The sequence below is a fragment of the Lontra canadensis genome, unplaced genomic scaffold (genome assembly GCF_010015895.1).
Source record: "Lontra canadensis isolate GAN:19392208 unplaced genomic scaffold, GSC_riverotter_1.0 scaffold136, whole genome shotgun sequence".
In the NCBI taxonomy this organism is placed as follows: domain Eukaryota; kingdom Metazoa; phylum Chordata; class Mammalia; order Carnivora; family Mustelidae; genus Lontra; species Lontra canadensis.
In genome coordinates this window covers 1,056,681-1,074,757 of record NW_022631130.1, presented here as the reverse complement: position 1 = coordinate 1,074,757, position 18,077 = coordinate 1,056,681, and the positions used below count along the sequence as shown (strand labels likewise).

At 35.3% G+C, this 18,077-nt stretch overlaps 1 protein-coding gene across 2 annotated transcripts in view; it reads right to left on the bottom strand.

The window, feature by feature from the left end:
- The window catches only part of UGGT1 (UDP-glucose glycoprotein glucosyltransferase 1), a 120,597-nt gene that overhangs the window by 55,068 nt on the left and 47,452 nt on the right, over positions 1-18,077 (bottom strand). For both annotated transcript variants that reach the window (XM_032843172.1, XM_032843173.1), the window contains exons 16-18: positions 14,735-14,870; positions 12,577-12,708; positions 5,629-5,793 (exon numbers count right to left, since the gene is read on the bottom strand). In XM_032843172.1, the coding sequence (XP_032699063.1) occupies positions 5,629-5,793; positions 12,577-12,708; positions 14,735-14,870 (433 nt within the window). The remainder of the gene's footprint in view (positions 1-5,628; positions 5,794-12,576; positions 12,709-14,734; positions 14,871-18,077) is intronic.

Below are 18,077 nucleotides of genomic sequence, written 5' to 3'. Positions count from 1 at the left end.
TGTACATAAACATTCCTAAGAAAAAATGGGAGACTTTTTTGGATTCAAACATTTAACAAAATCTCTGTTTATTCATTAGATGACCAATAAGCTAACAAGCAGAGACTTAAGAGGCTACACAGGACAAAGATTACAGACTTTAAAGAATTAGCATTGGAGGGACGCCTGGGTGGCTCAGTTGGTTGGACGACTGCTTTCAGCTCAGGTCATGATCTCGGAGTCCCGGGATCGAGTCCCGCATCGGGCTCCCAGCTCCACGGGGAGTCTGCTTCTCCCTCTGACCTTCTCCTCACTCATGCTCTCTCTCACTGCCTCTCTTTCAAAATAAATAAATAAAATCTTTAAAAAAAAAAAAAAGAATTAGCATTGGAAAGTCACTAAACAAACAACCACTACAACAAACCCTGGTAGGGCTAAGACTCTAATTTCTACAAGTCTCACATTATATTAGCCAAAATGTTCAGTCATCAACAAAAATTTTACAAACATGCAAAAAAAAAAAAAATGTATGGCCCATACTAAGGAAAAGAACACTTAACTAATATCATTCTTAAAATAGCCCAAGCAGTGGACTTACTCCACAAAGACTTTAAATCAGCTCTTTTAAATATATTCAAAACACTAAAAGGAAACCCTGCCTAGCAAACTAAAGGAAACTTTGAGAATTAGGTTATCACCACATACACTGTAAAGAAAAAGAAATTATGGAAAGGAACCAAATAGAAAAAGCAGTTAAAAATACAATAACTGTATTATGGACATTGGGGAGGGTATGTGCTATGGTGAGTGCGGTGAAGTGTGTAAACCTGGCGATTCACAAACCTGTACCCCTGGGGAAAAAAATATATGTTTATAAAAAATAAAATTAAAAAAAAAAAAAAAAACAATGAATCCAGAAAAAAAAAATACAATAACTGAAATTAAATATTCACTAGGAGGACTCATAGCAGATTTTAGCTATTAGCTAATAGTAGCTAGTATTAAGTTAACTAGAAAATGGCTAATTTACTGCTATTAGCAGCAAAAAAAAAAAAAAACAAATCAAAACAAACAAACAAACAAAAAAAAAAACAGTGAACTTAAAGATATGTCAACTGAGGTTATCTAATCTAAGGAACAGAAAGAGAATTTGGGGATACTACAGAGTATCAATATATGCACCTACCCAGAAGGAGAGGAAAGAAAGAGAAACAATATAATAAAGAATTTGGCTAGCATCCTCATGAAGGTAATCTCTTAATCCTGGAGTTTCCTGAGTGATAGGGGAAGCAGCTTTGTTATTCATGGTGGGCCCCATTTATCAGATCACATCTGATAAAGTTTATACTAATTAGGGGACTCAGGGTGGGCCTTTAGACAGTTTATGGTAATGAGGTAACTCAAAGAAGGCTGTCCAAGCCAGAAAGACCAACCACGTGGTTAGAGGGTTGGTTTTGAGCAGCACAGTATTGATCTAATCTCTGGAAACAGGAAGAGGGGCTACAGACTGAATTCAATCACATAGTGAATGATTCTATCAATCATGGCTTTATATGAAGCCCCAGTAAAAATTCTGGACACCAAAACTTGGCTGAGCTTCCTTGGTTGGCAATACCCCGTGTGCTATCACATACTAGTAATCAGGAAGGCCAATGAATGTATCCTTACTTCACAGGGAGAAGATAACAGAATCTTTATGTTTGGAACCTTCCCAAACCTTGCCCTATGCACCTCACTCTTTGGCTGGTTCACATTTGCATTATTTTATTATCATAACAAGAATTATAAACATAGCACTATCCGGAACTCTGTAAGCTATTCTACCAAATTACCAACACTGAGGAGTGTTAAGTGCCCCTGCATTTTTAACCAGTTCATGCTAAGTGAGGGTGATCTGGGGACCCCCAAACTTGTGGCCAGTGTCTGAAATGAGGGCAACCTTGTAGTAAATTGTGTCTGTAAACTGCCACATTTGGCCTAACTCTGAGTAGTTTGGTATCAGAAGTCATTATAGGCAGAAGGACTTATAGAAAAAAGTGATTGGAAGGAAAGCTCCAAATTTTGATATTTAAGAAATGTAATGTACTCTATGTAGAAAAACTCATAGTTCCACAACTAATCAAATTAATGAAATGTCCAAAATAAAATACAAATAAAGGACCCTGAAAACAGGAACAAGAAGAGATTCCTAACACAGACTGGATCCACAATAAGATGAACAGCTGTTTTCTCAAGAGATCCCATAGAGATCAAATGGCAATGGAATGACCTATTCAAAGGGCTAAAAGGAAAAGATAATCAACCAAGAATTCCATATCCAAGCATACCATCACTCAAAAGTGAAGGGTAAATGAACACATTCCCAGAAAAATAAAAACAGAATTTTTCACTGGCAGATCCAACCCAAAATAAACACTAAGAAGATTTCCTCAGATTAAAATGAAAGGACACAAGACACTAACTTGAATCCCCACAAAAAAATTAAGAGCACAAGTAAAGGTAACTATATAGGTAAATATAAAAGAGGTCTTAATATATTTTTTGTTTATAACTCTTTTTCTATTTCACTTATGAGACAACTATAAAAGGCTACACTTATAAACTGGTACTGATGGGCATGTAATATAGAAAACTACAATTTGTATGACCATAACAACATAACAAGGGGAACAGATAGAGCTATATAAGAGCAAAGATTTGGTATACTAGTGAAATTAAGTTGATATAAAAAATAAGTTATATAAACATTACATAAAAATCACATAATATTAACAAATAAAGGGGAAAAAAAACACATGATCATCTCTACAGACACAGAAAGAGAATTTGACAAGATCCAACATGTTGATGATAAAAAAAAAAAAATTCAGTAAACTAATAGAAGAAAACTTCCATAAACTAACAAAGGGAATCTGCAAAAACCCTGTAGCTAATATACTTATAGGTGAAAGACTAAAGCTTTTCCCCCTAAGATTGAAAACAAAACAAGGGTGTTTATTCACATTACTTCCATTCAACATGGTACTAGGAAGTTCTAGACGGGCAATGAGACAAGAAAAGAAAAAAATAAAAAAGAGATAAAGACATCCAGATTGAAAAGGAAGAATCAAAACGATCTCTAATTATAGATGACATGCTTTTGTCGTCTGTAAGATGACAATATTTTCTATATAGAATTTTTTTTAAAAAGCTTTAGAATAAAACAAGTTAAACAAGTTGCAGCATATAAGATCAATATACAAAAATCAACTGTATTTCTATTCACTATTAATGAACTATCCAAAAATTAAATTAAGGAAATAATTCTTTTATTTCCTTAGCAAAAAAAAGAACAAAATACTAACAAATAAATTTAATGAAAGAAGTGTAAGACTCCTTCACAGGAAACTATAAAACATCACTAAAAGAATAACAAGACCTAAATAAATGGAAACAGATACTGGTTTCATGGGTTAGAAAATTCAATATTGCTAAGATATCAATACTCCCCAAATTAATCTACAGATTGAGTGCAATTTCTACTGAAACCCAGTTGCCCTTTTTTGCAGATACTGACAAACTAATCTTAAAATTCTTATGAAAATGAAGGGGACACAGATCAGCCACACAATCTTTAAAAAAAGAAAAAAGAGAAAGAAAAACCCAAAGTCGGAAAACTCACACGATAACAATAGTAATCAAGACTGTGAGGTACGTACATAAGAATAAATATATAGGCAAAAGGAAAACAACGGGCAGTCCAAAAATAAACCTATACATTAATGGTCAACTTATTTTTTACAAGCGTGTCATGATGCTTTAATGGGAGAAGAGCATTCTTTTCAATAAATAGTACTGGGACAACTGAATATCACAAAATACATTCAGTGGCATGCCAAACTGGTATGAGAAAAAAAATGTGGACTCCTACCATACATGATATACAAAAACTAACTGAAAATACATCAAAGAACTAAATGTTAAAGAGAAAAAACTATAAAATGCTCAGAAGAAAACATAGGTATAAACCTTCATAACCTAGAATTAAACAATAATTTTGTACATATGGTACAAATACCACAAGCAACAAAAGAAAAAAAGTAAATTGGACTTAATCAAAATATAAAGCATCTGTCCTTTAAAAGACTGACCACCAAGAAAGTAAAAAGACAAACCATGAAATCAGAAAAATACTGACAAATCCTACATATAAGGGATTAGTACCCAGAATATGTAGGGGAACTCACAATAACAAAACAAGTAACCCAATTAAACACAGGCAAATAATTTTAATAGACAATTCTCAAAAAGAGATATAAATGGTCAATAAGCACAGGAAACAATGCTCAACATTATTCATGTTTGAGTAATGCAGGTCAAAACCACAATGAGATACTACTTCATACCTAGGTTATAATCAAAGAGATAGACAGTATCAAGTGTTGGCTAGAATGTGGAGAAAGTAGAACCTGCATACATTGCAAGTAGCAATGTATAATGGTACAGCCACTTTGGAAAACAGCCTGTTAAAAACAGAATTACTGAACAGGCAAGAGTATCCTTCCTAGGTATACACACAAGACAAAGGAGAACACATGTCTGCACAAAAACTTGTACATGATTGTTTATAGCAGCATTACTCATAGCAGCCACAAAGTAGAAACCTAAATTTGCATCAACTGATGAATGGATTTTAAAAATGTGGTATATCCATTCAAGGAACTATTATTTGGCCATTAAAAGAAATGAAGTACTGGGGTGCCTGGGTGGCTCAGTGGGTTAAGCCTCGGCTTTCAGCTCAGGTCATGATCCCAGTGGTCCTGGGATCAAGCCCCACATCAGGCTCTCTGCTTAGCAAGGAGCCTGGTTCGCCCTCTCTCTCTGCCTGTCTCTCTGCCTACTTGTGATCTCTCTCTCTGTCTCTCTCTGTTAAATAAATAAATAAAATCTTTACCAAAAAAAAAAAAAAAAGAAAAGAATTAGAAGAAAGAAATGAAGTACTGACACATGCTCCTACAAGAATAACCTTGAAAACATTACACTAAGTGAAAGAAATCAGATACATAAGACCACATATTGTATATTAAGTGTGCTAAATAGGCAAATCCATAGATAAAGAATATAGATTCGTAGTTCCCAGGATCTAGGGTAGAAGTAAATGCAGAGTGAATGCTACAGGGCGTTGAATTTTAGGGGAGATGATAATGTTCTAACATTAGACAGAGTTTATACTTGCATAAACTTTGTGTATACACTAAATACACTGAACTGTCCACTTTAAAAGGCTGTGTTTTACAGCATGTGAATTATGTCTCAACAGTAACTATATATATATATATGAAATATTTGTATATAATATTAGAGTCTTCCCTAAGTCAAAATTCCTTATAAGTAGAAATGTCTCTTACAAATGCTAAATCCTTTAGAATTTTTAAATAAACATTTAAACATTTAATCTTGACAACAATAAACTAAGCTATTTCAAATACAATGCATAGAAATTCTTATGAATATTTTCATTATTAGCACAACTTGCTGAGAATCTGCAAGCCAATTACAAGTGGTGTCTAAAAAACAGTAATACTTAAAGAATATTATTGCTTCGTACAAAGCCTACAAAAACATAACCAAACCATTCTCTTTCAAAATCACTCTTGAAATACCACTCACCAAGTACACTGCTCTTTGGAAGAAGGTTGTGGTCTCCAGGATTTTATGCATTGTGATGGTTTCTAATTCATCAGGATCTAACTGTTCCTTTTCAAAGGGCATTCCGTTGAACAGAATAACAGGCAGTGGACCAACCCCAGTCTGCTCATAGTAGCCTCTTGCTTCCTGAAACACAAGGGACCACAAACATTTTTTAATCCTTCATGAGACAAATGGAACGAAGCATATTTTTCATACATACATGTGCTAACAAGAAAAGTAAAATTAACAAAATACAGTCATCAAGAAATAAGTAAAGAAATGCCTTTAAAGAAATATCGAAGAGATATAGTTAATATCCTACTGGGTAATTTGAAACTAATTACTGAGTTTTTGTAAAAACAGAAAAACACTGGAGCACCTGGGTGGCTCAGTGGGTTAAGCCTCTGCCTTCGGCTCAGGTCATGATCTCAGGGTCCTGGGATCAAGCCCCACATTGGGCTCTCTGTTCAGCAGGGAGCCTGCTTCCCCCTCTCTTTCTGCCTGCCTCTCTGCCTACTTGTGATCTCTCTATCAAATAAATAAAATATATTAAAAAAAAAAAAACAGAAAAACCTTGAAAATTAGGAACAGATTTGGGGATAAGGGTAATTTTAAGCTGCCCAGGCTACCAAATTTTAATTACATATAACAGACCTTTCAACAAATATGGAGATATTCTATCTTGCTGTCCAATGCAGCAGCCACTAACCACATGTAACTACTGAGCACTTGAAATTCATTAATTTTCATTTTAAAAGCCACATGTGGCTAGAGGCTACAATAATGGGCAGCAAAATGATAGACTGCCATCAATTATGAGTGCTCCTGAGCAGATAGCCTGAGATGAAATATTTACACCCCAATCTAATTTAAAAAGGTCCCTATCACTAACATAGAAATTACACTTTTAGAAAATAAAACAAGGCTAGTGGTAAAACAGTGCTTCAAAATTGCTCTATAATATACTAAGCCCCACCTTTTTCCTTCTCCAAGACAAAAAAGGTTCCTTAGCAGGGAACTGCCAGGCCAACCTAAAGGTAAATATAGCTAAGATGAACACTCTTCTCTGGTGGTCAGTATAGAGGTACATTGCCCCAGACATCAACCACAAACCAAGACTAATTTGTGAAAGTAAAACCTACATTACTACCCAAGATGTAAAAAGGATTCCTTAAAACATTCTTGTTGGACATCTTTTAACTAATACTTTCTGAAAATACCATAATTATATATATTTATATATATATAAATAGAAAAGTAGTTCAATTGGGTAACTGACAATCATCAACAGCAACAGACTACTTAGTTTCTAATCCAATCTAGCCCCACTGGTAACTAATGGTACAAACTTAAACCAGATGGACAATAACATGGCACAGGCAGAAAGGCCTTCTATGTTGATTTCATAGTTTACACTTTTAAAAAATTTACACTTCTAAAATTCTTACCATGTTAATTTTGTTCTTTGATGTTTTAACTATTTCAAAGACATTCATTAAAAACTCAATTTTAATACACTTGAGTTTTAAAAATTATCCTCCCCAACAAAACAAAACAAAACCCACATTGTAACTCCTAAGTGACAGTAAGAAATAAAACTGGTTTTCTCTGGAAATGACAACTGAGTGAAAATGAGGAGTGGGAGGGAGATGTTTTGATTATATATACTTTCCTTTCTTACAAACTGTAAATAACTTACCAGACCGATTAACAGAATGCAGCCTAATTACCAAAAAGCTAAACTTAAAAATTACATGAGAATTTCTTCAATGATAACTAAAAATGTTAGCTGTAAGCAAATTAGAAACCTTAATAATTACAGGCAAGGTCTTATGAATGACCTACTCACATATGATAACTGAAATTAGTAAGGACACAAGAGTTAACATGTCAAAAGCAAAATGTCTATGTGTGTAAGTTAGGACTTCTCTTAAATATCATTATCACACTAGCTTGAAAAATATAAATATACACCTATCAGACTACATTGTCTTCAGTTTAAAAATTCTACTTTAATTGTACAGCCTAGTACAAATAATTACAACTTTCAAATATCATACAGAGGATATCATAGCTTCAGATTTATAAATAAAAGATTTATTTATTTATTTATTTATTTATAAATAAAAGATACAGAATTCTGCTCACTGTAAAGCCTGTTTCTCCCTCTCCCTCTACCATTCCCTCAGCTTGTGCTCTCTGGCTCTATCTCTCTGTCAGATAAAATAAATAAAAATCTTAAAAAAAAAAAATGTTTGGGTCAACCAGGAAATCAAAGAAGAACTTAACAATTCATGGAAACCACTGAGAACAAAAACACATCAGTCCAAAACCTACGGGATATGGCAAAAGCAGTCCTAAGAGGGAAATACATAGCCACCCAAGCCTCATTCAAAAAAATTGAAAAATACCAAATATACAAACTCCCTTTACATCTTAAAGAACTGGACAATCAACAACGGATTAAGCCTACCCCAACGCACAAGAAGGGAAATAATTAAATTAGAGTAGAGATCAATGAATTAGAAACCAGAGATACAGCAGAACACATCAATGAAACTAGAAGCTGGTTCTTTGCAAGAATTAATAAGATTGATAAACTACTGTCTAGACTAATCCAAAAGAAAAGAGAAAGGAACCAAATTAATAAACTTATGAATGAGGGGCGTCTGGGTGGCTCAGTGGATTAAAGCCTCTGCTCAGGTCATGATCCCAGAGTCCTGGGATCGAGCCCCACATCAGGCTCCCTGCTTGGTGAGGAGCCTGCCTCTCCCCCTTTCTCTGCCTGCCTCTCTGCCTACTTGTGACCTCTCTCTGTCAAATAAATAAATAAAAATTTTAAAAAATAAATAAATAAGTAAAATTATGAATGAAAGGGGAGAGATCACAACTAACATCAAGGAAATAGAAACAATCATCAGAAATTATCATCAACAGCTATATGTCAGTAAGTTAACCAACCTAGAAGAAATGAATGCATTCCTGGAAATCTATAAACTTCCAAGACTGAAATAAGAAGAAACTGACAACCTGAATAGGCCAGTAACTAGTAATGAGATTGAAGCAGTGATCAAAAACCTCTCAAAAAACAAGAGTTCAGGACCTGATGGATTCCCTGGGGAATTCTACCAAACATTCAAAGAAGAATTAATACCTTTCTCCTGAAGCTGTTTCAAAAAACAGAAACAGAAGGAAAACTTCCAGGCTCTTTCTATGAGGCTAGCATCACCTTGATCCCTAAACTAGGCAAAGACCCCATCAAAAAGGGGATTTCAGACCAATATCCCTGATGAATATGGATGCCAAGATTCTCAACAAGATCCTAGCTAACAGGATCCAACAGTACATTAAAAAGATTATCTGTGGGGCGCCTGGGTGGCTCAGTGGGTTAAAGCCTCTGCCCTCGGCTCAGGTCATGGTCCCAGGGTCCTGGGATCACTCTGCAGGGAGCCTGCTTCCTGCTCTCTCTGCCTGCCTCTCTGCCTGCTTGTGATCTCTGTCAAATAAATAAATAAAATCTTTAAAAAAAAAAAAAAAGATTATCTGTAATAACCAGGTGGGATTTATCTCTGGGATGCCAGGGTGGTTCAACATTCACAAATCATTCAATGTGATAGAACACACAAATAAAAGAAGAGACAAGAACAATATGATCCTCTCAATTGATGCAGAAAAAGCATTTGACAAAATACAGCATCTTTCCTGATTAATACTCTTCAGAGTTTAGGGATAGAGGGAACATTCCTCAATTTCACCTTATCAAAAGCCATCTATGAAAAGCCCACAGTGAATATCATTCTCAATGGGGAAAAGCTGAGAGCCTTTCCCTTAAGATCAGGAACACGACAAGGATGCCAACTCTCCCCACTATTGTTCAACATAGTACTAGAAGTCCTAGCAACAGCAATCAGACAAAAGGAAATAAAAGGTATTCGAATTGGCAAAGAAGAAGTCAAACTTTCTCTTTTCGCAGATGACATGATACTTTATGTGGAAAACCCAAAAGACTCCACTCCCAAATTACTAAAACTCATACAGCAATTCAGTAATATGGCAGGATACAAAATTAAAGCATAGAAATCAGTTGCCTTCTTATACACTAGCAATGAAACTGTATAAAAGGATATTAGAGAATTGATTCCATTTACTATAGCATCAAAAACTGTAAGATCCTTTGGAATAAACCTAACCAAAGAGGTAAAGGATCTATACTTAAGGAACTACAAAACACTCATGAAAGAAACTGAAGAAGACACAAAAAGATCGAAAAACATTCCATGTTCATGGATCAGAAGAATAAACATCGTTAAAATGTCTATGCTGCCCAGAGCAATCTATACTTTCAACACCATCCTGATCAAAATACCATCAGCATTTTTCAAAGTGCTGGACCAAACAATCCTAAAATTTGTATGAAACCCCAATTTGCCAAGGAAATGTTGAAAAAGAAAAACAAAGCTGGGGGTATCACGTTGCTGGATTTCAAGCTTTATTACAAAGCTGTAATCACCAAGACAGCACAGTACTGGCATGAAAACAGACACACAGACCAGTGGAACAGAGCCCAGACATGGACCTTCAACTCTATGGTCAAATAATCTTCGACAAAGTAGGAAAAAATATCCAATGGAAAAAAGACAGTCTCTTCAATAAATGGTGCTGGGAAAATTGGACAGCTATATACAGAAGAATGAAACTCAACCATTCTCTTACATCATACACAAAGATAAACTCAAAATGGATGAAAGACCTCAATGTGAGACAGGAATCCATCAAAATTCTAGAGAACATAGGCAGTAACCTCTTTAACATCTGCCACAGCAACTTCTTTAAAGACATATATCCAAAGGCAAAGGAAATGAAAGTGAAAAAGAACTTTTGGGACTTCATCAAGATTAAAAGCTTCTGCACAGCAAAGAAAACAGTCAACAAAATGAAGAGGCAACCCATGAAATGGGAGAAGATATTTGCAAATGACATTAGAGACAAAGGGCTAATATCCAAGATCTATAAAGAACTTCTCAAACTCAATACCCAAAAAACAAATAATTGAGTCAAAAAATGGGCATAAGACATGAGCAGACATTTCTCCAAAGAAGACAAACAAATGGCTAACAGACAATGAAAAAGTGTTCATCATTAGCCATCATGGAAATTCAAATCAAAAAATACCACCTTACACCAGTTAGAATAGCCAAAATTAACAAGACAAGAAATAACAAGTGTTGGAGAGGATGTGGAGAAAGGGGAACCCTCTTACACTGTTGGTGGGAATGCAAGTTGGTGCAGCCACTTTGGAAAACAGTGTGGATGTTCCTCAAAAAATTAAAAATAGAGCTACCATATCACCCAGTGATTGCACTACTGGGTATTTACTGCAAAGATAGAGATGTAGTGAAAAGAAGGGCCATATGCACCCCAGGGTTCATAGCAGCAATGTCCACAATAGTCAAATGGTGGAAAGAGCTGAGATGCCCTTCAACAGACAAATGGATAAAGAATATGTGGTCCAAATATACAATGGAATATTACTCAGCCATCAGAAAGGATGAATACCCAACTTTTGCATCAGCATGGATAGGACTGAAGGAGATTATGATGACTGAAAGAAGTCAAGCAGAGAAAGTCAATTATCACATAGTTTCACTTACTTGTGGAACATAAGGAATAGCATAGAGGACATTAGGAGAAGGAAGGGGAGGATGAAAGAGGGGAAATCAAAGGGGGAGCCGAACTATGACAGACTGTGGACTCTGAGAAACAAACTAGAGTTTTAGAGTGGAGGGGCACGGGGGGATGGGTTAGCCCAGTAATGGGTATTAAGCAGGGCACGTATTGCATGGACCACTGGGTGTTATGCGTAAACACTGAATCTTGGAACACTACATCAAAAACTATGATGTACTGTACGGTGACTAACATAACATAACAAAAAATTAAAAAATAAAAAAATTTTAAAAACAGGAGACATTACAACTGACACCACAGAAATGCAAAGGATCATGAGACTTCTATGAACAATGAACAATTTATACACCAAAAAATGGGTAACCGAGAAGAAATGGATACATTTCTAAAAACATACAACCTAACAAGACTGAACAATGAAGAAACATTTCCTTCACTTAAAAGTAAAAAAAAAAAAAAATCATAAATATACTTTGTTTTAAATTAAAATGTCTCAGAAATGTATTTAGATTCCTTGCCTGACCATTTATATTCAAATGACTACCTTGCTCCTGCTTATAAAAGACAAAGGTCCTTTTACTGTATTTAATAGTATTATCTTTAAATAAAAATTGTAAGTATTTCCCTACATCCTTACTACCACACTTTGCCATTCTGTTTACTACATTTCTTACTGTATTTTTTTTTAAGATTTTTATTTATTTATTTGACAGAGATTACAAGTCAGCAGAGAGGCAGGCAGAGAGAGAGGAGGAAGCAGGCTCCCCGCTGAGCAGAGAGCCCGATGCGGGGCTCGATTCCAGAACCCTGGGATCACGACCTGAGCCCAGGGCAGAGGCTTTAACCCACTGAGCCACCCAGGTGCCCCTTACTGTATTTTTTTCTTTAGCCTAAACAACTTTAGTATGGTAAGTCATATCCTGGCAAGCATACACCACACACTTCTAATGGTTTTTACGTGGAACATACATCACCCAAGTACAACCACTGCACTGTGTAGAAGAAATTTGTTTTTCAGTTTAATAGTTAATATGCCAGCTAAAAATCAGTAATATCATCACAAAATTGAAATATAAACTGCATTCACAAACACAGAAAAGTAACCTGGTTTTTAAATTGTTAAATGCTATGTACCTAAATACTTTAACTACCACTACCCTTACTCATCAACTCCCCAAAAAGGGAGGTAAGGAAAGCATAACAATGCGGTCCAATGAGAAGTGCCAAAGAATTTCTTACCTTCCGATTCTGATCATAAGCAGAGTCAATCCCCAAAATGCTATTCACTTCAACATATGGATACTTCTTCTCTAGGACACTGACCACATGCTCAACTTTTACTTTTTCTCCAGTCCTTACTTTGTTATATATCTGAAGAAAGAAAAATCAGGCAACCAAACACACTTTTAAATCCAGATTTCAGAATGTTTATTACAAAAGATTTCTGAATATAGAAGGAAAACATGGCTATTTTTCTTGAAAGGTGAAATGGAACATGTTAGCAATTTTCCCTTTTTCATATAATTCCATAAGACACTTTCTTATATGAGAAACTACATATTCTTAAAATGACCCAATCAATTCATACTCACATTAAGTCCCAAATGCAAAAATGTGTCAATTTTTTAAAAATCTGAATACCTTTACATACTCCTTGAAATTAGAACTCATGGCCATGATATTTAGGGGGCAGAAAGTTATTAAATATGTACAGCAAAATCATTGTTTTTTAAAAAGCAGATATAGGGGCACCTGGGTGCTCACCCATCAAGCATCTGCCTTCAGCTCAGGTCATGATCCCAGGGTTCTGGGATCGAGCCCCACATTTGGCTCCCTGCTCAGCAGGAAGCCTGCTTCTCCCTCTCCCACTCCCCCTGCTTGTATTCCATCTTTCACTCTCTCTGTCAAATAAATAAAAGAAAAAGAAAAAGAAATAAATAAAAAGCAGATATAAAACAAGTAACAACACAACTGTGTCTATATATAGTTAAATACCTAGAAGGTTATAAGACAACCTTCTATTAGTGGCTGCCTTTAAGAAGCAGGATTAGTTAAGGGAAAGAGAGAAATTTTAAATCCATACACTTTAATATTATTTTTAAAGATTTTTACAATGAACAATGTTTTTGCTATCACAAAAAGAAGTTTGAAAAAATGAAAACTCATATACATATATATGAGTATATGTATATTCATATACACAGCTGTGGGGGTGGGGGAACAACTTTAAAAAATAGACTTTAAAATACATCCTCAAGATCTTTTCCTGAACTTCTTTCTCTATAGCCCTATTGCTAACCATCTTTCATCATCATCTCTCACAGAGATCCCAGCAACAGCTCAGCAACCACTAACCCTGACACTGTCTTTACCCTCCATCAGACCCGTCTGCATACATCCATCAGAATAATGGATAAACATAAAAACACCAGAATGATGTTTTTAACTGGAGTTTAACCTCTGCAAACTGGACACTCACTGCCTGGACAGACGGCCTCAATAACTACGTTCCCCTCTCAGCTCTGCTCAAGCACATGGACAAAGGGAATTACTACTTCTGATTTGCAGCAATTGTTCAAATGACTCCTATTTTCCCTTCTACACTCAGCTGGGATAACATCCCACTCCACAATCATGGAGTGAGGTCCTAGTGCTGCCACAGTTGACTGTGCTTCCCACATTGCATTAACCATCTGCATGCACGGACATGTCCCCCACTAGACTGTAAGGTCTTTGAGGACTGGGGTGAAAAATCTTACTCTTCTTTGTATCCTTTGCAGTTAGTACCAGGTCTGGCAAATGTTAAGTCTTTAATAGCTGTTAGCCAAATAAATGAACATTTTAACTTTTAAAATGCCCCCATTTTAATAAGCAAAAGAGCTGTTATTTACAAATTTTTTATATTCAAAAATAGAAAAAAGAAAACAAGAGAGTTCCTTGTTTGAACTTGAGAAAGTATCTTAAGTATATATAAAACTCAGGGAATTTCAGTTCCCAAGGTAAAAAATATGGGGAAAACAGTAAGAATTTATGATTTGAATATTAATTAAATGAAAATATCATACAGACCTTAAAAGGAAAAAAAGCAAACCTTTTTTAAACAAGCAGAGAACATCACATTTACAAAAAAAAAATTAATTCGTGATTTCAAGTCATCAAAAGGGAGAAGGCTAAGGTACATTAGTAGGACTAAGAAATTGTAGCTGAAATCACAGCAATTTACTAATAACATCAGTAAATCAGTAAAAGCAACTCTTTAAATATAAAACATAAAGGTTAAGAGAATAATTCATCAAGCTTTTTCTCTTTACAGAAATATAAAATCCTCTTAACTCATACTGTTTCTGAGAGTAAGTTAAATTAAGAAAATTATTCGCCATTTTGATTGAAAACATACATGTATCAGAGTTTGGAAGGCATGATAATCATCCACTTCTTGGGCAACATAATTATATGCTCTCAGAATAGCCACTCCAGCATCTTGCATCCCATCAACATCTTCAGAGTCATTAACCACAAAGATTAAACCAATTCTAGGGGAGAGAGGGAAGGGTAAAAAAAAGAAAAAGAAACTTTTCTCAAAAATGCAACTGGTTAAAAAAGAATGGCATCCCTGTATCCCACTCACATATTGTAACTTCCTCTACTGAAAACGTCCTCTACTGAAAAGCACAGTTCACACCCTACTCTAACACAGTTGGCAAAGGCATTCATCACTTACAGAATAGAAAAACAGGTTCCCAAAAGTGGCTTAGACTTTTCAACTGTTAAAGCATACTGTTTCCACATGGTGAAAGACCTTTATTGACATGAAGGGGTTTGCTATAGTTTTAGATGAAGATTTTGTTGTTTTTAAGCAAAAATTGGGGGAAGCAAACATTTTCAGAATGTGGAAATATATAAAAAGGGGAGGGTAGATTTTGAAATTAACATAGGCAAGATAAAAATCATTGGTAAATGGAAAACCTAAAAATGTTTACTATTATCTGTTGGCAAAAAGCTACAACCAAGGTTAATGTTTATTGCACTTAAAAATTTAAATTAAATTAAAAGAATGAACCACAAAAAGATACCATTACACATCTACAAATTGGGCAAAAAAAAGGGGGGTAGGAGGGGCAAATAACTTGCACTGGCCAATACAGAAGTCACTAGCCTACATATTGGAGCAAAACCAATTCAACTGAGAACGGACAGTCTTTTTAACAAATGGTGACGACACTGGATATCCACAATGTAAAAAAACAAATCTAGGCAGAGACCTTATACCTCTCACAAAAAATTAACTCAAAATGGATCATAAACATGAATGTAAAACACAGAACTATAAAATTCCTAGGAAAGAAAACAGAAAATTGAGGTGATCTTAGGTTGGACAGTGACTTACTAGATCTAACAAGCAAAAATATGATCCATGACCAAAAAAAAAAAAAGGATGAGCTAAACTTCACTGAAATTGGGACTTCTGCTCTGTGAAAGACACCATTAAGAGAATGACAACAAGCCACAGACTGGCAGAAAACCTGTGAAAAACTGAGAAACACATATATGATAAAGACAGATATCCAAAATATACAAAGAACTCTTAAAACTCAACAACAAAAAGTTTAAAATGGGCAAAAGATCTGAACTGGTACCTCAGTAACCAAGGCACAGAGTTGGCAAATAAGCCCAAAAAAAAAAAAAAAAAAATTTTTTTTTTTTAAAAGATGCTTAACATCTTTTAATTAGGGAATTTCAAATTAAAACCACTACCAACTATTAGAATGGCTAAAATCCAAAACACTGACAACACCAAATTCTGGAGAGAATGTGGAGCAACAGGAACTCATACTTATTGCTGGTAAGAATCCAAAATACTAGAACCACTTGGAAGACAATATGGCAATTTCTTACAAAACAAAACACTTACACCATAAGCTAAAGCAATCGTGCCCCTTGGTATATACCCAAATGAGCTGAAAACTTACGTCCATACAAAAATCTACACACAGATGTTTACACTAACTTTATTTATAATTGCCCAAACTTGGAATCAACTAAGATATTTACCAACAGGTGACTGGATTTAAAAACAACAACAACAACAACAACAAATACTAAAGTACATCTATATTATGGAATATTATTTGGTGATGAAATGGCCTATCAAGCCACAAAAAGACATAAAGTTTTAAAAGCATACTGCTAAATGAAAAAAAAAGACAATCTAATAAAGATATATATATCATGAGTCTGGAAAGGGCAAAACAATGGAGACAGTAAGGAAACCAGTGGTTGCCAGCAGTTGAAAGGGAAGGACACACAGGTGGGGGGCGTGGAGGACAGTGAAATGATCCTGTAGGATTGTGTGATGGTGGAAACATGTCATTACACACTTGTCAAAACCCACAGACTATACAATGCAAACAATGAACCCTAATGTAAACTATGAACTTTAGTTAATAATAATGCATCAATAGGGGTGAATTAATAGTGCTCTAAAAAATACAAAGTCTATTAATTAAAAAAATAAGAAGGTAAAGCCTAAAAATAGAAGAAAATATAAAAAGATACATATCAAACATCATGCTCTCCTGAGGTATGTGGAAGTATGTTATATGTAGATGTGGTAGCAAGAGGATTTGTTTATGAATAAAAATTGTGTTTTTTAAAATCACACATAATAGAAATCATATGAGTAGGTTCCAGGCAGAAATGACCTGAGTGCTATTCTTATGAAGCAAAAATAAGAGCTAAGTATCTCCTCACAAAGGAATTCCCCTTTCCACATTTCCGGTTTCTAGAAAATGCATCAGAATTTTTCTGTTAGCTAAGCCCCTTCAGACTTCTGTTTCTCTCAGGCCCAGTCTCTCACAAAGTACCACTAGGGAGTCTCCCAGATTTGTTCCCTTCTTTCTTCAGCCCCTGTAAACACCCTAGTGTACCATATCAAGCGAAAGAAAGACGAAAACAATAGCCAGTCTGCCTTGGGTCTCTCCACCAACTAGGTATGCCAACATGCCTCTCAACTATTTATGAGTTAAATGTCTTCTCACCTACCTTCACAATGCGAAAACCATATTTTCTCTTCTTGTCCCTCAATGAAATTCAAAAAATATTTCCTTACTGCCCATCCTGAACCATGGGCCAACTTCTTCTGTGTTATTTCCCCTTTCATCAAAATACAGCCCTGGCTGCAATCCAGTAGATTAGTCCTCCATCAAACTAGGGGATATTCATGTTTTACATGAAAAATTTCACTAAACAAAATCTCTACTTTTCCATCAATAAAAATTCTCTATTTTCTTCAAAGCTTAACTAATACTCAACTGTTCCATGAAATCTTTGTCCCTCCCAAATATGTTAGCTCATAATCTTTTGCTTTCCTGAAATTCTAAAGCACTATGACTAGGACATAACCTAGCATCGGATCAAATATTTTCCTTAAAATGTCTGAAAGTATGCACAGTATTTTCTCCAAGAAGGTAGAAGTACAGCTTTAATACTAACCACAGCATTTAACTCAGTGCTGGGTACAGAACACACAACACTTGTTGCCTAGACTTCTTTTCTATTTTCATGTTTTCTAGGAATTCAAATTTTGGTGAACATTATTCAGAATATAAGTGAAAAAGGGCACCTGGGTAGCTCAGTGGGTTAAGTGTCTGCCTTCAGCTCAGGTCATGATCTCAGGGTTCTGGGATCAAGTTCCACATTAGGCTCCCTGCTCAGCAGGGAGTCTACTTCTGCTTCTACCC